The sequence below is a fragment of the Sphaeramia orbicularis genome, chromosome 22, assembly GCF_902148855.1.
Source record: "Sphaeramia orbicularis chromosome 22, fSphaOr1.1, whole genome shotgun sequence".
NCBI classification, from domain to species: Eukaryota; Metazoa; Chordata; class Actinopteri; order Kurtiformes; family Apogonidae; genus Sphaeramia; species Sphaeramia orbicularis.
In genome coordinates this window covers 6,240,165-6,264,137 of record NC_043978.1, presented here as the reverse complement: position 1 = coordinate 6,264,137, position 23,973 = coordinate 6,240,165, and the positions used below count along the sequence as shown (strand labels likewise).

General features: G+C 46.2%; 1 protein-coding gene and 1 long non-coding RNA gene across 4 annotated transcripts; one reads left to right on the top strand and one right to left on the bottom strand.

Moving 5' to 3' along the window:
* The first annotated feature begins 244 nt into the window (after positions 1-244).
* LOC115413512 (TNF receptor-associated factor 3-like) lies at positions 245-23,371 on the top strand. Of its 3 annotated transcripts, XM_030126415.1 has the most exons (15): positions 245-559; positions 6,010-6,172; positions 6,242-6,422; positions 6,592-6,643; positions 6,737-6,841; positions 7,654-7,818; positions 10,776-10,856; positions 10,938-11,012; positions 12,288-12,380; positions 12,468-12,572; positions 13,510-13,545; positions 21,112-21,289; positions 21,380-21,723; positions 21,807-21,998; positions 22,120-23,371. In XM_030126415.1, the coding sequence occupies exons 2-15, from the start codon at positions 6,013-6,015 to the stop codon at positions 22,153-22,155; spliced, it is 1,803 nt and encodes a 600-aa protein (XP_029982275.1). In that variant the 5' UTR covers positions 245-559; positions 6,010-6,012; the 3' UTR covers positions 22,156-23,371. The 3 variants fall into 3 exon arrangements, with proteins under 3 accessions (XP_029982275.1, XP_029982276.1, XP_029982274.1); XM_030126416.1 differs by lacking the exon at positions 13,510-13,545 and having other exon boundaries at positions 6,257-6,422; positions 12,468-12,608; XM_030126414.1 differs by lacking the exon at positions 13,510-13,545 and having other exon boundaries at positions 12,468-12,608.
* On the bottom strand, positions 7,880-8,451 carry LOC115413518 (uncharacterized). Its single transcript, XR_003934476.1, has 3 exons — positions 8,188-8,451; positions 7,976-8,055; positions 7,880-7,940 (listed from the first exon to the last, which is right to left on the bottom strand). It is a non-coding gene; the product is annotated as an uncharacterized LOC115413518 (long non-coding RNA).
* Positions 23,372-23,973: the final 602 nt, after the last annotated feature.

The window sequence follows — 23,973 nt, the reverse complement described above, 5'->3', positions numbered from 1 at the left end:
CAGAGTTAATGAAAGAACCGAGTTAATGTATGTTGACAGAAAAAAAAGAGTACACTAGAAAACACTCAGTCTGACTTATCAGACTCACAACTGAAGGAGCATGTATAGAGCAGGAGGAGCATTTAATGCGCAGGAAAGCTTCAGAAGCACGTTTTTTCACAGCAAACCCCGCCCACTGGGTGTCTGACCCCGGCCCTCATCGCCCTCCTCCCCGTCCCACAGCGCCCTCCGGCGGCTGGGCGCGGCGGTGCGCGCGGTTGGGGGATTTCCTGGGCGGAAGCAGCGGAGGGGGTTTCCAGTGTGCTCAGCCCAGTCCCAGTCCCAGTCCGCTGGATCAGTGACTGGATCCCAGTGAAGCTCCCACAACGACGAAGGACCGCCAACCCGGACCCCGGACCACAGACCCCGAACCCGGACCATGAGGACCCCCGCCGCCGCTTCAGGCTGAGGCCCGGAGGCACCGAGGCAGCGGCGGCAGCAGGTCGACGGTTTGAATCCCGGACCCAGACGCAGAGTCCGCCGAGGAGCCGCTGAGCTGTGGCCCGCGGAGCAGATACATGTGAGTCCGACACACGGCGGAACCGGGTCAGAACCGGAGTAGAACTCGCCTAGGAGCGGGGTAGACCCGCAGAGGAGCGGAGCTAGCCAGCATTAGCCTCCGTCCGGTGGACTACAAATGCTATAGCTAGCACCGAGTGTGTGCCTTTAAACCAAGGGTTAGCGACAAACTGTGGAAACGAACCGGATTCACAGAACCCGCACAGTCCACATCCTGCGGTCCGGTCCGACCCGAAAACCCAAACCTGATCAGCCTGCATCAGATTAACACAATCTGATCACTAATCAATCACCCTGGTGACGTCACAGTATCGATCAGCTGTTCCGGTGCACGTGACAGTCGAAACCCGATTATTTATCCACCAATAGATTCGGTTTGAATATGATGATTAATCAAACTGATCAGAGAACTTCTACTCAGTTACTGATGATCAAAGGATTAACGTCAGTTAACGACGATCGATTAATTGTTAATCAATTAAAAATATGAGAAATATAGAACAAGCATGAGAAACGAGACAATATTAATGAATTACAAAGAAAGTTCAGTTTTAGTTTGAATAAAGCTTCAATAAATGAACATTAAAAACAATTAATGAACATTAAAACAAAAACCCTTTGATGTGTGTATATATATGTCTGTATGTATATATGTGTATGTATGTGTTTATGTGTGTGTGTGTGTATGTATGTGCTTATGTGTGTGTGTATGCATGTGTGTGTGTATGTGTTTATGTGTGTATGTATATGTCTGTATGTATATATGTGTATGTATGTGTTTATGTGTGTGTGTGTATGTGCTTATGTGTGTGTGCATGCATGTGTGTGTGTGTATGTGTTTATGTGTGTGTGTATATGTCTGTATGTATATATGTGTATTTATGCATGTGTTTATGTGTGTGTGTATGTATGTATGTATTTGTGTATTTATATATGTATGCATGTATTCGTATGTATGTATATCAGAATCAGAATAGCTTTTATTGTCATGTCTATATGTATTTATATATGTCTGCCTGTCTGTATGTATTTAAGTTTGTATTTACGTATGTACGTATATATATATATATATATATATGTGTGTGTGTGTGTGATATATATATATATATATATATATATATATATATATATATATTTATGTGTGTGTGTGTGTGTGTGTGTGTGTGTATATATGTATGTATTTCTGGATTTCTGTTTATTTAACCTGGTCAGTTAGTTGAACTGATTCTCATTAACCCAAACCCAAAGGCACAAACACAATATCTATAAATATTGACAAGTTTGAATCACAAAAATATTGACAGATTTGAATAATGTAAATATTGACAGATTTGAATAATGTAAATATTGACAGATTTGATTAATGTAAATATTGGCAGGTTTGAATCATGTAAATATTGACGGATTTGATTAATGTAAATATTGACAGATTTGATTAATGTAAATATTGGCAGGTTTGAATCATGTAAATATTGACGGATTTGAACAATGTAAAAATTGACAGATTTGAATAACGTAAACATTGACAGACTTTTATTAACGTAAATATTCAGGTTTTTCTTTTTTCATGTAGTTCCTCAAACGTTTCATCTTCTGTTGTTAGTTTTTATTTTAGTTGTATTTTTTCAGTCAAATGATGATGATTGAACCTACTCATTTTGTTTTAAACTACAACTTTAAGTTGAGTTTTGTCAAAGCACTTCATTTTTTATGTTTTTGGTGGTTTTTCTTTTGTTGTCTTCAACTAAAAACTAATAACTTCCATTAACGGAGAAATGGAAAGAACATAGAAGAGGCCACGTTGAAGAGCATCGACTCCGACCAGCTGGGTCTGTTTTTCATCTGGGGGTGTCGGTTCAGTATCGATGGTCTGCGATCTCAGTCTGATGATGGTGACGATGATGGTGATGATGGTGATGATGATGATGACGATAGTGATGATGGTGGTGTGACAATGATGATGATGGTGGTGATGAAGATGATGATGATGGTGACGATTATGACGATGATGATGGTGACAATTATGATGATGGTGATGATGTGACGATGATGATGATGGTTATGTGACAGTGATGATGATGACGATTATGACGATGATAATGAAGGTGACAATGATGATGATGATGACGATTTTGACTATGATGATGATGGTGACGTTGATGACGATGATGATGGTGACGATGATGGTGATGATGGTGACAATTATGACGATGATGATGATGATGATGACGATAATGGTGATGATGGTGATGATGGTGGTGGTAGTGATGAAGATGATGATGACGATGATGATGACAGTGATGTGATGATGATGGTGATGATGGTGACGATTATGACGATGATGGTGACGATTATGATGATGAAGATGACGATGATGGTGATGATGGTGATGTGACGATGATGATGATGATTACGAATATGACGACAATGATGATGATGGTGACGATAATGATGGTGATGATTTTGACGATGATGATGATGACAATAATGGTGATGATGATGGTGGTGGTGATGAAGATGACAATGATGATGACGATGATGATGACGATGATGATGACAGTGATGTGATGATGATGGTGATGATGGTGACGATTATGACGACGATGATGATGATGGTGACAATTATGATGATGAAGATGACGATGATGGTGATGATGGTGATGTGACAATGATGATGATGATGATTACGAATATGACGACAATGATGATGATGGTGACGATGATGATGGTGACGATTTTGACGTTGATGATGATGATGGTGACGTTGATGACGATGATGATGGTGACGATGATGATGATGATGGTGATGTTGATGACAATGGTGACGATGATGATGGTAATGGTGATGATGATGGTGACGGTGATGATGGTGACGATGATGATGATGGTGACTTTGATGACGATGATGATGATGGTGACGTTGATGACGATGATGGTGATGTTGATGACGATGATGGTGACAATGATGATGACGATGATGATGATGGTGACGCTGATGACGGTGATGATGGTGACATTGATGACGATGATGATGACGTTGATGACGATGGTGATGATGGTGACGATGATGATGACGATAATGGTGATGATGGTGACGATGATGATGATGATGATGACGATAATAGTGATGATGGGGATGATGATGATGATGGTGGTGGTGATGAAGATGACGATGATGATAACAGTGATGTGATGATGATGGTGATGATGGTGACGATTATGACGACGATGATGATGATGGTGACGATTATGATGATGAAGATGACGATGATGGTGATGTGACGATGATGATGATGATTACGAATATGACGACAATGATGATGATGGTGACGATGATGATGGTGATGATTTTGACGTTGATGATGATGATGGTGACGTTGATGACGATGATGATGGTGACGATGATGATGACGGTGATGTTGATGACAATGGTGATGATGATGATGGTGATGATGGTGACGATGATGATAATGGTGATGATGATGATGGTGACGGTGATGATGGTGACGTTGATGATGATGATGGTGACGTTGATGATGGTGACGTTGATGACGATGATGATGGTGATGGTGACGATGATGATGATGGTGATGATGATGATGATGGTGACGTTGATGACGATGATGATGGTGACGATGATGATGATGGTGACGTTGATGACGATGATGATGATGGTGATGGTGATGGTGACGATGATAGTGATGATGGTGATGATGATGATGGTGATGATGATGGCAGAGATGGTGACGATGATGATGGTGATGATGTTGGTGACGATGATGATGGTGATGATGATGGTGACGATTATGATGATAGTGATGATGATGACGATGGTGATGTGACAATAATGATGATGAGACTTATGATTAGGGCTGGATAAAAAAATCGATTTAATTGATCTTAGATTGATTTCGTTTTAATTTTGCGTAATCGATTAATAGTGGATGAGATTGATTTTTCAGAGCAGGACTGGGAGTACGCAGAAGTGCGACTGGCTCTGTCTTGCTCGCGTCTTGGTCTCGCTCGTGGCGGCTCTGGCGCGGAAAAGACGCGGAGGAAGGGTGGGGCAATCCCCTCCGCTGGAGGTCCATCCGGCCTCAAACTCGAACCCACAGTGTGAGGGAACTGGCCGCCCAGAGGTTCTCCGAGGAGAGTCGTGGAAGCCGGTTGTTCTTGAAATGATAACTTGGATCAAGACTATCATCAATGGCTGAGTATGGAGTTAGAGGAATAGTAAAGCGACAATGTCTGACCGCTACGCTACCCCCCTGCTCCCCAACCAACAATCACGGAGCACAACCCCACCCCCACCCCCCCAGTGAGTATGAAGCCACCAGCCATAAAACAATAAAGATGACGGAGAAGTCCGTTCTGAGCCACAGTAGAAACATGGCAATGTTTCTGTCCTGTTCGTTATTTAAGAGCAGATTCAGCAATTTACTGCTGAAGTGTCATATTTATTTCCTTTCTAATATCAATATTGATACCAGTATTGATGTAATACATGACTGCAGTAGTCAAATAATCAGGTTACAACTCAAAATTGTACTTTTGTATCACTAAATTAATCTGAATCAATCAATTAATACTGAATTAAATCAATATTGGATCGAATCAAATTGTGATTAATCGATTCAGAACCTTATGAATCGAAATCGAATCGATTATGGTAATTGGCCATGATACCCAGCCCTACTTATGATGATGATGAAAATAGTGATGATTATGATGGTGATGATTAGGGGTGGGAATTGATAGGATTTTATCAATATCGATGCCGTTGTCGATTCTGCGTACCAATCCAATTCCTTATTAATTCTCCTATTGATTGGTTGGTGGGTGGAGCTTTGAGCAGCATCGTTAGCACTTGGATGCAGGCGCTTGAACACATAAACAAACACAGCCAGATGTGGAACTGGGGCCACACCCACAAACACAGCCAGATGTGGAACTGGGGCCCCACCCACAAACACAGACAGATGTGGAACTGGGGCCACGCCCACATCCACCAGCTGTTGGCACCTGGGCTGGAGGACCGTATCCATGACAACATCTGTGGAACGGTGAAAGATGGGACGACTCTCCGGAGGTTAGCAACACCACTATGTTCAGGGTATGTCGCACTGTCCGCTGTGTCCTTTGATTGGTGAACACTGGTCCACTGTGTAAAAGTCTCCGCCCCTGAAGTGAGACAGGTGGAAAGAGGAAAAAAGAGGGGATCACCATGTGACCTTTGACCTGGAGTTGTGGAACGGTGGACTCTGATTCCTCACAGGTGACGTAATTACATTATGTACGTGACGCACGGAAAACCAGAAAACACTGTGATGGGAAATGAGAGAATGGTTAAGAAGAAGTGAAAACACTGGAGTTTCAGGTCATGTGACTGTCTGTTTCAGGTCATGTGACTGTTTGTGTCTGTTTCAGGTCATGTGACTGTGTCTGTTTCAGGTCATGTCAGGGGGCAGAAGTGTTGACCACAGGGAGGTGCAGATTCCCCTCCAGCAGGTGGCGTCCTCCCTGGCCACACCTCTGTCTGTGGCCCCTCCCATCACCGCCCTCTCACACCGCCCAGCCAATCCCTGGCCTCCCGGAGACCCCGCCGCTCCACCAGGTAAAGGCTTGCGATGCTGCGTTCAGGTGAGGCGTGTGGCTGAATTGTGACGTGTGATGCTGAGCTCCAGTGCGTGTGGTTCAGGTGCGCCCGCGGGCTTCCTGCCGCTCCACGGGGGCTTCAGAGACCACTTCGTAGAGACTCCGGAGGCCAAGTACTGCTGCGAGGCCTGCCGGCTGGTCCTGTGCCAGCCCCGACAGACCGAATGTGGACACCGCTTCTGTCAGAGCTGCATCAGCGACATCCTCAGGTAATGGCACTACAACTCCCAGAATGCATTAGAGCAGCCAACACACACATCCTCAAAGTCTCTGATAAGTACTGACTGTTGTGTGGAGCTCAGGTCCAGCTCAGACACCTGGACCTGGACTACCTTGTCCTGGACTACCTGTGACTGTTTGGTTTTGTTTCCTGTGCAGCCGTCAAACCCCGGTGTGTCCAGCCGACATGGAGCCGCTGTTCAAAGATAAGGTAACGACACCACGGAGACGGAGACCCGTCCATCGGCGCCTGTCCCATCAGCTGTCACGTTCATCCACTGATCGGCTCCTGTGTGTGTTCCAGATCTTCAGAGACGTTTGCTGTCATCGGGAAATCATGGCGCTGAAGGTTTACTGTCGCAGTGAAGCCAACGGCTGTCAGGAGCAGATGAGTCTGCAACAGATACCTGTAAGTGCCCGCACGGTCACCACAGCAACGCAATCCAAGCACCCGCAGTGTCACCACGGCAACACAATCCAAGCACCTGCACAATCACCACGGTAACACAATCCAAGCACCCGCACAATCACCACGGCAACGCAATCCAAGCACCTGCACAGTCACCACGGCAACATAAACCAAGCACTCGCACCATCACCACGGCAATGCAATCCAAGCACCCGCAGGGTCACCACGGCAATGCAATCCAAGCACCCGCACGGTCACCACGGCACCGCAATCCAAGCACCCGCATGGTCACCATGGCAACACAAACCAAGCATCCGCACAGTCACCGCGGCAAAGCAATCCAAGCACCCACACGATCACTGCGGCAATGCAATCCAAGCACCCGCATGGTCACCGCGGCAACGCAACCTAAGCACCTGCACAATCACCGCGGCAGTGTAGTCCAAGCACCCGCATGGCCACGACGGCAACGCAATCCAAGTACCCGCACGATCACCACAGCAACGCAATCCAAGCACCCGCACCGTCACCGCGGCAACGCAAACCAAGCACCTGCACGGTCACCATGGCAACGCAAATCAAGTACCTGCATGCTCACCATTAAAGGGTTACTGGGTAAAGGGTTCAAGGGTAAAGGGTTACTATAACCCTTTACCCTTGAACCCTGCTGTTCCTAGTTTTGCTGAGGTTTGTGGTTTCCATCAGGATGTTCTCTTCTCTTTGGACCCTTGAGCTCAGTCAGATGGAACCCAAACATGATCTTCTTTTGGATCTGAACCAGTATTTGGGTTTGTCCACTGGTGTCTCCGTAGGACCATCTCAACGTGTGTCCGTTCTTCGAGGTTCCCTGTCCTTTGGGAAAATGCAAAGAACGAATGATGAGGAAAGAAATTCCAGATCATCTGAGCTGGAAATGTAAACACAGGGAATCCACCTGCGAGTTCTGTATGACCAAGATGCCCCTGACCGACCTACAGGTAACCACCAAAACCAATGACTGATCCACAGGTAACCACTGACTGACTTACAGGTAACCACCAAAACCACTGACCGACCCACAGGTAACCACCAAAACCACTGACCGACCCACAGGTAACCACTGACTGACCCAAAGGTAACCACTGCCCGACCTACACGTAAACACTGACTGACCCACAGGTAACCACCAAAACCACTGACTGACCCACAGGTAACCACCAAAACCACTGACTGACCTACAGGTAACCAATGACTGACCCACAGGTAACCACTTACTGACCCACAGGTAACCACCAACCTACCTACAGGTAACCACTGACCGACCCATAGGTAACTACTGACTGACCCAAAGGTAACCACTGCCTGACCTACAGGTAACCACTGACTGACCCACAGGTAACCACCAAAACCACTGACTGACCTACAGGTAACCACTGATCGACTTACAGTTAACCACTGACTGACCTACAGATAACTACTGACCAACCTACAGTTAGCCACTGACTGACACACAGGTAACCACTGACTGACCTACAGGTAACCTCTGTCCGTCCCACAAGTAACCACTGACTGACCCATAGGTAACCACTGACCGACCCACAGGTAACCACCAAAACCACTGACCGACCCACAGGTAACCACTGACTGACCCACAGGTAATCACTGACCCACCAAAACCACTGACTGACCTACAGGTAAGCACTGACCGATCTACAGGTAATCACTGACTGACCCACTGGTAACCACTGACCGACCCACAGGTAACCACTGACTGACTCACAGGTAACCACCAAAACCACTGACCGACCCACAGGTAACCACTGATTGACTTATAGGTAACCACTGACTGACCTACAGGTAATCACTCACTGACCCACAGGTAACCACTGACCGACCCACAGGTAACCACTGACTGACCCTCAGGTAACCACCAAAACCACTGACCGACCCACAGGTAACCACTGACTGACCTACAGGTAACCACCGACTGACCTATAGGTAATCACTGACTGACCCACAGGTAACCACTGACTGGCCTACAGGTAATCACTGACTGACTCACAGGTGACCACCAAAACCACTGACCGACCCACAGGTAACCACTGACCGACTACAGGTAGCCACCAAAACCACTGACCGACCCACAGGTAACCACTGACCAACCTACAGGTAACCACCAAAACCCCTGACTGACCCACAGGTAAGCACTGACCGATCTACAGGTAATCACTGACTGACTCACAGGTAACTACTGACTGACCCACAGGTAACCACTGACTGACCTACAGGTTACCACTGACTGACCCACAGGTAACCACCAAAACCACTGACTGACCTACAGGTAACCACTGACTGACCTACAGGTAACCACTGACTGACCCACAGGTAACCACTGACCGACCCACAGGTAACCACTGACCGACCCACAGGTAACCACTGACTCACTCACAGGTAATCACTGACTGACCCACAGGTAACCACTGACTGACCTACAGGTAACCCCTGACCGACCCACAGGTAACCACTACTGACCCACAAGTAACCACTGTCTGACCTACAGGTAACCACTGACCGACCTACAGGTAGCGACTGATTGACATACAGGTAACCACCAAAACCCCTGACCGACCCACAGGTAAGTATTGACCGATCTACAGGTAATCACTGACTGACTCACAGGTAACTACTGACTGACCCACAGGTAACCACTGACCGCCCCACAGGTAACCACTGACTGACCTAGAGGAAACTAGCAAAACCACTGGCCAACCCACAGGTAACCACTGACCGACCTACAGGTAACCACTGACCGACCTACAGGTAACCACCAAAACCACTGACCGAACTACAGGTAACCACTGACCGAACTACAGGTAACCACTGATCAATCTACAGGTAACCACTGACCGATCTACAGGTAACCACCAAAACTACTGACCGACCTACAGGTAACCACCAAAACCATTGATCGACCTACAGGTAACCACCAAAACCACTGACCTACCAACAGGTAACCACTGACCGACCCAAAGGTAAACACCAAAATCACTGACCGACTCACAGGTAACCACCAAAACCACTAATCGACCCACAGGTAACAACTGACCAACCTACAGGTAACCACTTACCAACCCACAGGTAACCACTGACTGACCCACAGATAACCACTGACTGACCCACAGGTAACCACTGACTGACTGACAGGTAACCACTGACCGACCTACAGGTAACCACTACTGACCCACAGGTAACCACTGTCTGACCTACAGGTAACCACTGCCTGACCCACAGGTAACCACTGACTGACCCACAGGTAACCTCTAACTGACCCACAGGTAACCACTGACTGACCCACAGGTAACCACTGACTGACCTACAGGTAACTACCAATACCACTAGCCGACCCACAGGTAACCATTGACTGACCAGCAGGTAACCACTAATCAACCCACAGGTAACCACTGACCGACCTACAGGTAACCACCAAAACTACTGACCGACCCCCAGGTGACCACTGACCGACCCACAGGTAACCACAGAAACCACTGACCGACCTACAGGTAACCACTTACCAACCCACAGGTAACCACTGACCGACCCACAGGTAACCACTGACTGACCCACAGGTAATCACTGACCGACCCACAGGTAACCACTGACCGACCTACAGGTAACCACTGACCGACCCACAGGTAACCACTGACTGACCTACAGGTTACCACTGACCGACCCACAGGTAACCACTGACTGACCTACAGGTAACCACTGACCGACCCACAGGTAACCACTGACTGACGTTTCTTTCACGAATACTCAGGTTAGGGTTAAAAGTCAGGGTTTGAATAGTGGGTTGTTTGGGTAATGGTTGGGTATTGATTAGGTATTGGTTGGGTATCGATTGGGTTTTGGTTGGGTATTGATTGGGTCTTATTAGTGATGGAGGCTTTGTCTTCAGAAACATAAGGAGACAGTGTGTCCTGCGTTCCCGGTGTCATGTCCAAACCACTGCTCCTTCTCCTCTCTGCCCAGGAGCGAGGTATTAATCTGTTTGATTGATTGATTGATTGATTGATTGATTAATTGATTGATTGATTGATTGATTGATTGTGTGTTTCAGCTTTCTACTCATCAACATGACTGTCCCAAAGCTCAGGTGAGCTGCCCATTCCACCGCTACGGCTGCACCTTTAAGGTACCACCCACCAACTACCACCAACAACGTACACTCATATACCTTGTACTGAGTATGTACCTAGTACTGAATATGTACTTACTACTGAGTATATATGCATATACCTAGTACTGAGTATATACCTAGTACTGAGTACATAGTCATGTACTTAGTACTGAGTATATACCTAGTACTGAGTACATACTTATATACCTAGTACTGAGTACGAGGGCTGTTCAGTAAGTTCATGGCCTCACCCAGAAATACTGGTTGTTATAATACAGGATGTTACATTCTTTCGTGATGGGATAGTGATGCTTGAATATCAATGGACCAAGTGAATTCCTGTAAATGGAGATTATGTTGAAAAATAAAATATGAATTATCAGTCTGTGTTGTTCTGTTCTGGGTGAGGCCATGAACTTATTGAACGGCCCTCGTATATACTCATGTACGTAGTACTGATTATACACTCATATACCTAGTACTTAGTATATACTCGTGTACATAGTACTTAGTATATAGTCATGTACTTAGTATATACTCATATTCATAGTACTTAGGCCCTAAGTACTATGAATATGAGTATATACTAAGTTGTAGGGTATAGTCATGTTCATAGTACTTAGGGTATACTAATATCCATAGCACTTAGTATATATTCATATTCATAGTACTTAGTGTATACTCATATTCATAGTACTTAAGGTGTACTCATATTCATAGTACTTAGTGTATACCCATATTCATAGTACTTAGTGTATAGTAATATTCATAGTATTTGGTGTATACTCATATTCACAGTACTTAGTGTATACCCATATTCATAGTACTTAGTGTATACTAATATTCATAGTATTTGGTGTATACTCATATTCATAGTACTTAGTGTAAACTCATATTCATAGTACTTTGCTTATACTAATATTCATAGTACTTAGCGTATACTCATTCATTCTACTTAAGGTATACTCATATTCACAGTACTTAGTGTATACTCATATTCATAGTACTTAATGTATACTAATATTCATAGTACTTAGGATGTACTCATATTCATAGTGCATAATGTATACTCATATTCATAGTACTTAGGTTATACTAATATTCATAGTACTTAGGGTATACTAATATACATAGTACTGAGAGTAGACTCATATTTGTAGTACTTAGGGTATACTCATATTCATAGTACTTAGTGTATACTCATATTCATAGTACTTAGTGTATATACCAGTACTGTTAGTACTTGGTACTTGGTAATTGATCCCTGTTCTGGTCCCTGTTGTGTTCCAGGGTCTGAACCAGGACCTGAGGCCACATGAGTCCATGTTCGTGGCTGAACATCTGAGGATGATGGCCACCAGGAACGCTACGTTAGAGAACAAGGTCGCCATGACAACCAGACGGAGGTCAGCCACACCCACAGCCCAGGTTACCATGGCAACGTATTAAAGTCAGTGTCGGTGTTTTCAGGTGGAGGACATGAAGGCAGAGATGATGGAGCGCTACAAGATCCTGCCTGTTCTGAGCAGTCGACTGTCGGAGGTGGAGAAGCAGAACGACGAGCTGAGGGAGAAGAGCCGGCAGAGCGAGCAGAAGCTGGCCACCATTCAGGTACTAGTACTACTACTACTACTGCAAAAACTAATACTACTGCTGCAAAAACTGCTAATACTACTGCGAAAATGACGAGCTGAGGGAGAAGAGCTGGCAGAGCAAGCAGAAGCTGGCCACCATTCAGGAACTAGTACTGCAAAATGTACTACTGCTACTGCAAAAACTACTAATCCTACTGCAAAAACTACGAGCTGAGGGAGAAGAGCCGGCAGAGCGAGCAGAAGCTGGCCACCATTCAGGTACTAGTACTACTGCTACTACTGCAGAAAGTACTACTGCAAAAAGTACTAATACTACTGCAAAAAGCACTAATACTACTACTGCAAAAACCATAACTGCAAAAACTACTAATACTACTGCAAAAACGACAAGCTGAGGGAGAAGAGCCAGCAGAGCGAGCAGAAGCTGGCCACCATTCAGGTCCTACTACTGCAAAAAGTACTGCTACTACTGCAAAAACTACTACTACAACAACTACTAATACTACTGCAAAAACTACTAATACTACTGCAGAAACGACGAGCTGAGGGAGAAGAGCCAGCAGAGCGAGCAGAAGCTGGCCACCATTCAAGTACTACTACTGCAAAAAATACTACTGCAAAAACTACTAATACCACCGCAAAAACTGCACATACTAGTAGTAATACTAAACTGGCAGAGCGGGCAGAAGCTGACCACGGTGCAGGTACTAGTACTTCTGCAAAAAGTACCACCAAAACTACTAATACTACTGCAAATACTGCACATACTAGTACTAATACTAAACCAGCAGAGTGAGCAGAAACTGGCCACCGTGCAATTACCAGTACTACCACTGCCAAAAGTACAACTGCAAAAACTACTACTGCAAAAACTACAAATACTACTGCAAAAACTGCACATACTAGTAGTAATACTAAACCGACAGACAGAGCAGAAACTGGCCACCGTGCAGGTACTAGTACTACTACAACAAAAAGTACAACTAAAAGTACTACTAATACTACCAAAAGTACTAATACTACTACAAATACTGCACATACTAGTAGTAATACTAAACCAACAGACAGAGCAGAAACTGGCCACCATGCAGGTACTAGTACTACTACTGCAAAAAGTACTACTAAAAGTACTACTAATACTACCAAAAGTACTACTACTACTACAAATACTGCACATACTAGTAGTAATACTAAACTGACAGAGCAGAAACTGGCCACCATGCAGGTACTAGTACTACCAAAAGTACTACTACTGCAAAAAGTACTACTAAAAGTACTGCTAATACTACCAAAAGTGCTAATACTACTACAAATACTGCGCATACTAGTAGTAATACTAAACCGACAGACAGAGCAGAAACTGGCCACTGTGCAGGTACTAGTACTACCAAAAGTACCTATTACACTACAAAAACTACCAATCCTACCAAAAGTACTTATACTACTACTACCCCGGTCCTAGTCCTAGTGCCGGCCCTGGTCCTAGTCACTGTCCTGGTGCTAGTCCCAACTGCAGTCCTGGTCATGGTCCTGGTCTTCGTCCTAGTCCTGGCCCCGGTCCTACTCCTGATCTCAGTCCTACTTCAGGTCCCTGTCCAGGGGCCTCATGTATAAAGTGTGCGTACACACAAAAACCTGGCGTACGCCCTTTTCCACGTTCACGTTCAGATGTATAAAGACTGAAATGACCGTGGAAATGTGCAGTCCTTCACGCCAAGTCCATAGCTGGCGTACGCACGTTTCTAGTGCTTTGGAACCTTTGGCGACACTTAGAGTTGACACCGGGAAACTGTTAATAATGTGACAAAGGTCATTCCTCCGATTGATGGGCACATCGGAGATACACAGATGAACAATGAACACACCAGCATGTCATCCTACTGCCAGAGCAGCACATCCACCACCAGAACCAGAACCAATTAGACCCTGGACCCATCAATGCCAATCCTGCCCGGGAGGACATTAAGCAACAACCACATAAAGAGACAAGGACACAAAATTCATTGGTTGATGAATGCATTTAATGTACTGTTCATGTCTGTGAGAACATTTATTAGTCGGTCCAGTTGCTCATTGACTCCGCCGATTGTCCTCACGATGTCCTAATGTGACTCGGGTCAGCACAGACCCGTGCCGGTCGGACGGGCATCAGCAGTGGGCTGTGGTGGACCGGAGGACCGGCTAACGCCGGGGAATCAACAGAAGCCTCTGTGACAGGAGGATGATACTGCGTCTGACCGTCTTCTGCCTCATTGTTGGAAAATAATAATTTGAATGATTAAACATGAGTCAAAGTCTTTGATTTCCTCTTTGATATCCTGACATGATTATGCATGAACCTTTATCTTGTTTAGCTGTGATCAGACTGTGTATGACCTGTAGAATAAACTAATGTGTGACTTATGCAAATACTAAATATATATTTATCTTGGGGATGATCCGCGTCAGCCCTGTAAGAAAAGAGTCACCCACAATATCGTCGACTTCCTGCTCAGTCTCAGTTCGTCTCTTTTCTTCTTCCGCCTGTTTTGGCCTCCGCCTCGCGTCCACCTTGACGTCATTGTCTGATCATGCAGACAGGGGAATCCCAGAGGGAATCCCACCTGCAGACTCCGTTTATACTGATTTGCATATTTAAATGTGGGCGTGGAGAGGGAGGAGTCAGGTCTCCAACATATGCGCTCAATTCCACGCTGATTGGGATGTATAAAGGAAATGTACTTGGATTCGGGCGTACGCTCAGTTTTATACATCTGGATTTTTTTGTGCGTTCGGATTTTTCTGGATTTGGGCGTACACTCAGGTTTCAGTATGAAATCCACGCAAGTCTTTATACATGAGGCCCCAGGTCTTTGTCCTAGTCCCTGTCCAGGGGCCTCATGTATAAAGCGTGCGTACGCACAAAAACCTGGCGTACGCCCTTTTCCACGCTCACGTTCAGATGTATAAAGAGTGAAATGACCGTGGAAATGTGCGGTCCTCCACGCCAAGTCCATAGCTGGCGTACGCACGTTTCTAGTGCTTTGGAACCATTGGCGACACTTAAAGGTGACACTGGGAAACTGTTAATAATGAGACAAAGGTCATTCCTCTGATTGATGTGCACATCAGAGACACACAAATGAACAAGAAAAGCACTCGGAGAGTGCAGACCTCTGCCAAGACACATCTGTCCCCTCCCCGATCACCACCAACTTTTAATCATTTCTTCCTTGTGCCAGTATCAACATTTCCTGAAAATTTCATGAAAATCCGTCCATAACTTTTTGAGTTATCTTGCTAACAAACAAACAAGCACGCAAAGAAACAAACAAACACGCACGCACGCAAACACACAAAGCAAAGCGATCACAATACCTCCTGGCGGAGGTAACAATGAACACACTGGCACGTCATCCTACTGCCACAACAGCACATCCACCACCAGAACCAGAACCAACCAGACCAACCCTGGACCCATCAATGCCAATCCTGCCCAGGAGGACATTCAGTAACAACCATATAAAGAGACAAGGACCCAAAATTCACTGGTTGATAAATGCATTTAATGTAGTGTTCTGTGAGAACATTTATTAGTCAGTCCAGTCGCTCACTGACTCCGCCGATTCTCCTCACGATGTCCTCTTGTGACCCGGGTCAGCACGGACCCATGCCGGTCGGACGGGCATCAGCAGCTGGCTGTTGGACCGGAGGACCGGTTAACACTGGGGAATCAACAGAAGCCTCTGTGACAGGAGGATGATACTGCGTCTGACCGTCTTCTGCCTCATTGTTGGAAAATAATAATTTGAGTGATTAAACATGAGTCAAAGTCTTTGATTTCCTCTTTGATATCCTGACATGATTATGCATGAACCTTTATCTTGTTTGGCTGTGATCAGACTTTTGGATGACCCGTAAAATGAACTAATGTGTGAGATACACAAATACTAAATATATATTCATCTTGGGGATGATCCGCGTCAGCCCTGTGAGAAAAGTGTCACAATAGCGGCGAGTCTCTGCTCAAACAGTCTCAGTTCGTCTCTTTTCTTCTTCCGCCTGTTTTGGCCTCCGCTTCGCGTCCACCTTCACGTCATCATGTGATCATGCAGAGAAGGGAATCCCAGAGGGAATCCCACCTGCAGACCCCGTTTATACTGATTTGCATATTTAAATATGGGCACGGAGAGGGAGGAGTCAGGTCTCCAACATATGCGCTCAAACCCACGCTGATTGGGATGTATAAAGGAAATGTACTTGGATTCGGGCGTACGCTCAGTATTATTCATCTGGATTTTTTTGTGCATACGGACTATTCGGGATTTAAGCGTACGCCAGGTTTCAGTGTGAAATCCACGCAAGTCTTTATACATGAGGCCCCTGGTCATGGTCCCCGTCCTGGTCTTTGTACTTGTCCCGGCCCTAGTCCTAGTCCTGGTTTTGGTCCTTGTCCTAGTACCGCTCCCAGTCCTAGTCCTGGTCTTAGTCCTAGTCCCAGCCCTGGTCTTAGTCCTAGTCCTGGTCCTGGTCATGGTCTCTGGTACGTGTCCTTATCCTGGTCCTGGTCTTCATGGTCTCTGGTCCTGTTCATGGTCCTGGGTTTAGTCTTAGTCCTGATTCTGGTCTTAGTCCTGGTCCTGGTCTTAGTCTTAGTCCTGGTCCTGATCCTGGTCATGGTCTCTGGTACGTGTCCTAGTCCTGGTCCTGGTCTTCATGGTCTCGGGTCCTGTTCATGGTCTTAGTCTTAGTCTTAGTCCTGGTCCTAGTCCTAGTCTTGGTCCTGGTCTTAGTCCTAGTCCTGGTCCTAGTCCTAGTCCTAGTCCTAGTCTTCATGGTCTCTGGTCCTTGTGTCCTGGTCTTAGTCCTAGTCCTGGTCCTAGTCCTAGTCTTCATGGTCTCTGGTCCTTGTGTCCTGATCTTGGTCGTAGTCCCGGTTCTGGGCCCATATTCCTAAAGATTCTTAGCGCACAGAGTTGCTCCTAGTGGCTAAATTTAAAAACAAATTCTTAGAATCAAGATTGTTTTCTTAGAATTTCCCCTAAAAATGAAGAGTAGATCCTAGTAAAGATAAAAGCTATTCCTAAAGAATCCTAGCCCTTAAGAGAGCTCCTAAGGTGAGATCTGTTAAGAGCAGGGAAGAGGACTTTTAAGGGGCTTAGGAGTTCCCTAAACAGAGGACAAAATGGCCGATGGGAGAGGCAGGAGGGATATTCTCCAAACACTGGATGACAGTGAATTAATTAAACGCTACAGATTCCACTGTAAAAAAAAAAACAAAAAAAAATGTGGAAAAAAAAGGTATTATTCCAGCACCAGGGGTGCCAAAAAAATGGGAAAAATAACCATCTCATAAAAATACAGTAATTTTCCATAATTAAAAAACAGTTTTTTGCCCCAACTTTACATGAGATTTTGCATATTTTGACTTTTGAATGTTTAATAAAGAATATTTACATGCATTAAAACAATCATATTACACACACACACACACACACATATATGTGTGTGTGTGTATAATTTTCAATGAGACTAAGTTGTACAATCCACTGATAAAAACTGTATTTTGACAGTTTGTCAGTGCTTATACAGGTTAGACATTCACAAAAATGCATTTATTAAACATATTTGTTGTGAAACCTCCCGTAATTACACAAGATATTTGTCAATTAACTAACAAGTCAACAAGTTTAACAAGTTAAACTTACAGAACAAATACTTCTTTCATGGTTAATTGTCAATAATTTTATCTTGGTTTTTTTTTTTTTTTACAGTGTTAAACTTTAAATTAACAGTTTAATCTCAGAAATAGAAAAGAAATATTTGTGAAATTAAGATATATTTGCAAATGTATTTTAACTGTATTTTTCAGTGAAAAAAAAAAAAAAATCTTTTAAAAAATTGAAATTTTTTGGGTTTGTCACAGTTACAGTTTTTTCATGTTATTTTACATTTGACGTGTAAAATCACAGTCTGTTTTTGTCATTTCATTGATATTTTCCTGTATCTTAAAAATATTGGAAAAATCTGTAAAATAAATGGTGAAAATTCTGTTAAATTACAAATTTTTTTACAGTGTGGATCGTGCAGGAATCATGTTTGTGGTTGATCTCATTAGAGATGCACTTACTTCTCTAACCCAACGCCACAATGCAATACCATTCCAAATGAAAGTCATCACAATAGTGAGGTATTTGGCAACATGGAAAATGCAACAATGCAGCAGTGACGACCTGGGTCTGTCACAACCCTCCATCAGCAGGGTCACAACCTCCTGAGGCTGGTCAGCAATCACAGGCATTGATGAAAGCTGAGCCACTTTACCCTCGTTAATACCAAATTGCGTTGAAATGTTGAAAGTGCAAAAATTACCAGCATGCCAATTAATATGAGCAAATAAATATAACTATCACTATGTGTGAATACTGTGCAAATGCAAATGAGTTTTTTCACACATTTTGTAGGATAATTTTAAAGTATAGCTTACTATTCATTACACAGATATTTCTTTTATGTGAAATATTATTTACAATTACACAGTCTTCATAAGATTGGATTCTATCTTTAACTTTATCGATTTGAGGGTCCATCCCTTGCCCATTATCACCAAAAGTATATTTTTTTTCTAGCTAAGTCCTAGTCCTGGTCCTGATCCTGGTCACGGTCTCTAGTACCTGTCTTAGTCCTGGTCATGGTCTTCATGGTCTCTGGTCCTTGTGTCCTGGTCTTAGTCCTAGTCCTGGTCCTAGTTCTAGTCCTGGTCTTCATGGTCTCTGGTCCTTGTGTCCTGGTCTTAGTCCTAACCCTGGTCCTGGTCTTCATGGTCCCTGGTCCTTGTGTCCTGGTCTTAGTCTTGGTCCTGGTCCTAACCCTGGTCCTGGCCTTCATGGTCTCTGGTCCTTGTGTCCTGGTCTTAGTCCTAGTCCTTGTCTTAGTTCTGGTCCTGGTCTTTATGGTCTCTGGTCCTTGTGTCCTGGTCTTAGTCCTGGTCCTGGTCCTAACCCTGGTCCTGGCCTTCATGGTCCCTGGTCCTTGTGTCCTGGTCTTAGTCTTGGTCCTGGTCCTAACCCTGGTCCTGGCCTTCATGGTCTCTGGTCCTTGTGTCCTGGTCTTAGTCCTAGTCCTGGTTTTAGTTCTGGTCCTGGTCTTTATGGTCTCTGGTCCTTGTGTCCTGGTCTTAGTCCTGGTCCTGGTCCTGGCCTTCATGGTCTCTGGTCCTTGTGTCCTGGTCTTAGTCCTAACCCTGGTCCTGGTCTTCATGGTCCCTGGTCCTTGTGTCCTGGTCATAGTCTTGGTCCTGGTCCTAACCCTGGTCCTGGCCTTCATGGTCTCTGGTCCTTGTGTCCTGGTCTTAGTCCTAGTCCTTGTCTTAGTTCTGGTCCTGGTCCTGGTCTTTATGGTCTCTGGTCCTTGTGTCCTGGTCTTAGTCCTGGTCCTGGTCCTAACCCTGGTCCTGGTCTTCATGGTCTCTGGTCCTTGTGTCCTGGTCTTAGTCCTGGTCCTGGTCTTCATGGTCTCTGGTCCTTGTGTCCGGGTCTTAGTCCTGGTCCTAGTCCTAGTCCTGGTCTTTGCCATAACTCTGGTCCTGGTCTTCATGGTCTCTGGTCCTTGTGTCCTGGTCCTAGTCCTAGTCCTGGTCCTGGTTTTTGTGTCCTGGTCTTAGTCCTGGTCCTGGTCCTATCCCTAGTACTGGTCCTAGTCCTAGTCCTTGTCCTAACCCTGGTCCTAACCCTGGTCCTGGTCTTTGTGTCCTGGTCCTGGTCCTAGTCCTGTTCCTGTTCCTAACCCTGGTCCTGGTCTTTATGTCCTGGTCCTGCTCCTAGTCCTAGTCCTAGTCCTGGTCCTGGTCCTAACCCTGGTCCTGGTCGTGGTCCTTGTGTCCTGGTCCTTGTCCTTCTCCTGGTCCTAACCCTGCTCTCTTGTCCTTGTGTCCTGGTCTTAGTCCTGGTCCTAATCCTGGTCCTGCCCTTTGTGTCCTAGTCCTGGTCCTGGTCTTTGTGTCCTGGTCCTGGTCCAAGTCCTTGTGTTCTGGTCCTGGTCCTAAGCCTGGTCCTGGTCTTTGTGTCCTGGGCCTGGTCCTGGTCTTAGTCCTGGTCCTAACCCTGCTCTGTTGTCCTTGTGTCCTGGTCTTAGCCCTGGTCCTAGTCCTGGTCCTAGTCCTAACCCTGGTCCTGTCCTTTGTGTCCTAGTCCTGGTCCTGGTCTTTGTGTCCTGGTCCTTGTCCTAGTCCTTGTGTTCTGGTCCTGGTCCTAACCCTGGACCTGGTCCTGATCCTGACCCTGGTCCTGGTCCTAACCCTAGTCCTGGTCCTTGTTCTGGTCCTAGCCCTGGTCCAGGTCTTTGTGTCCTGGTCCTAAACCTTGGTCCTGGTCTCTGTGTCCTGGTCCTGGTCCTAACCCTGGACCTGGTCCTGATCCTGACCCTGGTCCTGGTCCTAACCCTAGTCCTGGTCCTGGTCCTGGTCCTTGTTCTGGTCCTAGCCCTGGTCCTGGTCTTTGTGTCCTGGTCCTAACCTTGGTCCTGGTCTCTGTGTCCTACAGAAGCTGATGAGCTCTCACTCAGAGAAACTGCTGGAGGTGGAGTTGGAGCTGCGCTCTCTGCGCCTCCTCAGGGACGAGGTGGAGAACCTTCGAGGAACGCTGGAGAACCTGCGGACCCGGCTCAGCGTTCTAGAACAGGGGGGACGCGCCGGCTCCAACTCCGCCGCGCACACACTGGGTAAGAACCCACCGACGGTCCATAAAGCGCCGCTGTGGGCGGAGCCGGTTTGTGATGTGGGTGTGCTCACCATGCTGCTTATGTCTGTAGCCTCCCTGGAGACGCAGCTGAATCGCCACGACGACATGCTGAGCGTTCACGAGATCCGATTGGCCGACATGGACCTGCGGTTCCAGGTGTTGGAGACCGCCAGCTACAACGGGACGTTGATCTGGAAAATCCGTGACTACAAGCGTCGGAAAGCGGAGGCGGTGTCGGCCAAGACGCTGTCTCTGTACTCGCAGCCGTTCTACACCGGATACTTTGGATACAAGATGTGCGCCCGCGTGTACCTGAACGGCGACGGCATGGGGAAGGGGACGCACTTGTCGCTGTTCTTCGTGGTGATGAGAGGAGAGTACGACGCCCTGCTGCCATGGCCCTTCAGACAGAAGGTAGGTAGGCAGGGCTCCTCTGCTTAAAGAGCCAGCGCGCTCCTAAAGGGTGTAACCTGTATGCTCTGGCTCCGCCCCCTCAGGTGACCCTGATGCTGATGGACCAGGGTACGTCCAGAAAACACCTGGGTGATGCCTTTAAGCCCGACCCTAACAGCAGCAGCTTCAAACGCCCGTCGGCCGAGATGAACATTGCATCAGGATGTCCACTGTTCGTGTCGCAGAGTGTCTTGGAGACAGGAAGTTACATCAAAGACGACACCATCTTCATCAAAGTAAGAGCCCTCAGTGGGCGGAGTTTAACCCAGGGGGTGGGGTTTATAACTAAACTACCCTGTTGAAGACCTAAGGTTTAGGGTTAAAGGTCAAAGGTTAAAGGTTACCATCTGTTGACAGGTTACCGTAGATACCTCTGACCTTCCTGACCCCTGACCTCTGACTCCACCCACCTCACTGCTCTGAGATCAGCTGGCCCGTCTGCAGCCGGCAGAGTGAAGGATGATGGGATACGAGCGCTGGAGGAGGACGTCCAGCTGAGAGCCACGCCCACCACAGAAGAAGAAGAGGAGGAGACAGGAACGGGCCAATCACAGTGGACCTTACAGAGACCTCATCTGATTGGCCATCGGACTACACAATTGAACTGTGTGTGTGTGTGTGTGTGTGTGTGTGTGTGTGTGTGTGTGTGTGTGTGTGTGTGTGGGGAGAGTCATTGTTACTATGACGACACTCTCCTCCAGAGAGGCGACGCCAACATGGCCGCCGCTCATTACTGATGCTGTGCATCGAGCTTTATTTACCACGGCATGATGGGAAATCTGACAGCCACAGGGGGGACTGGACCGGATCGGACCAGACCCCAAAGGTGTAGACCAGGTAGAACCAGATCTGACCAGAAGCCACAGGTGTAGACCAGGTAGAACCAGAACAGACCAGAACCCACAGGTGTAGACCAGGTAGAACCCTAAGGGACTGGTGGTTGGGGTTATTGGTCTGATGTGATGTTTAGTTTCTTTGGGTTCAGATCCAGGTTCAGATCCAGGTGCAGATCCAGGTTCAGATCCAGGTGCAGAAGTCGAATCCAGTTCAGAGGAGGAACGACAAAGAACTGTCTGCAAACACTGAGTCCAGCAGAGTCTGATAGAGTCCAGCAGAGTCCAGCAGAGTCCTCCAGGGTTCACCAGGGTCCTCCAGCATCCACCTGGGTCCCCCTGGGTCCTCCTCTGTGGGTCCCCCATGGTCCTCCTCTGTGAGTCCACCTGGGTCCCCCATGGTCCTTCTCTGTGGGTCCTCCTCTGTGGGTCCACCTGGGTCCCCCATGGTCCTCCTCTGTGGGTCCCCCATGGTCCTCCTCTGTGGGTCCCCCTGGGTCCTCCTCTGTAGGTCCTCCATGGTCTTCCTCTGTGGGTCCACCTGGGTCACCCATGGTCCTCCTCTGTGGGTCCCCCTGGGTCCTCCTCTGTGGTTCCTCCATGGTCCTCCTCTGTGGGTCCACCTGGGTCCCCCATGGTCCTCCTCTGTGGGTCCACCTGGGTCCCCCATGGTCCTCCTCTGTGGCTGTTGTGTTTGTGGGTTTGTCAGATTCATCAGATTCATTTGCACAGTTTGAATGTTTGTTCATGTGTGACAATAAAACAGAAGAACCTGACTGGACTGGGACTGTCATTGAAGTATTTACAGAAAGGCAATAACACCACCAGTGCCAATGAGCAGATTCAATGGAGTTGAAATAAACTGAGTTAAATGTTAAAGGGTTGCATTCATTCAGACCTTCATGAAAAGGAAGTTGAATACTTTATTGAATCTATTCTGTCAACGTCAGTGATGAACCCTAACCCTGTTCCTAACTCTGACCCTGTTCCTTAAACCCAGAAGCTGAAAACCACCAAATTGATCAGAGGAAACCACAGTCACCATGACTAGGAACAGGGTTAGGGTTAGGAACAGGTTTTTGTTTGTTTGTTTTATTTGTTTGCACAACATAAAACAGCAAAAAGAAAAACAACATTCAAACAAGTAACATTACCGTGCAGGAGAGGTCAGACGCCAAAAAAGGCTTATATGAATACGTCACCAGAAATGAACAATACGCAAGAAAAAATAATTAAAAATACAATATAACTGAATTAATAAACTAATGTAAAAACAAAAAAAATGTAAATCACATTACAAATCATCAAATACAAATCAAATGACATATAGCCTTATGTATTTTCATGAATTACAGTCCTTTTCAGATGCTTTTTAAAC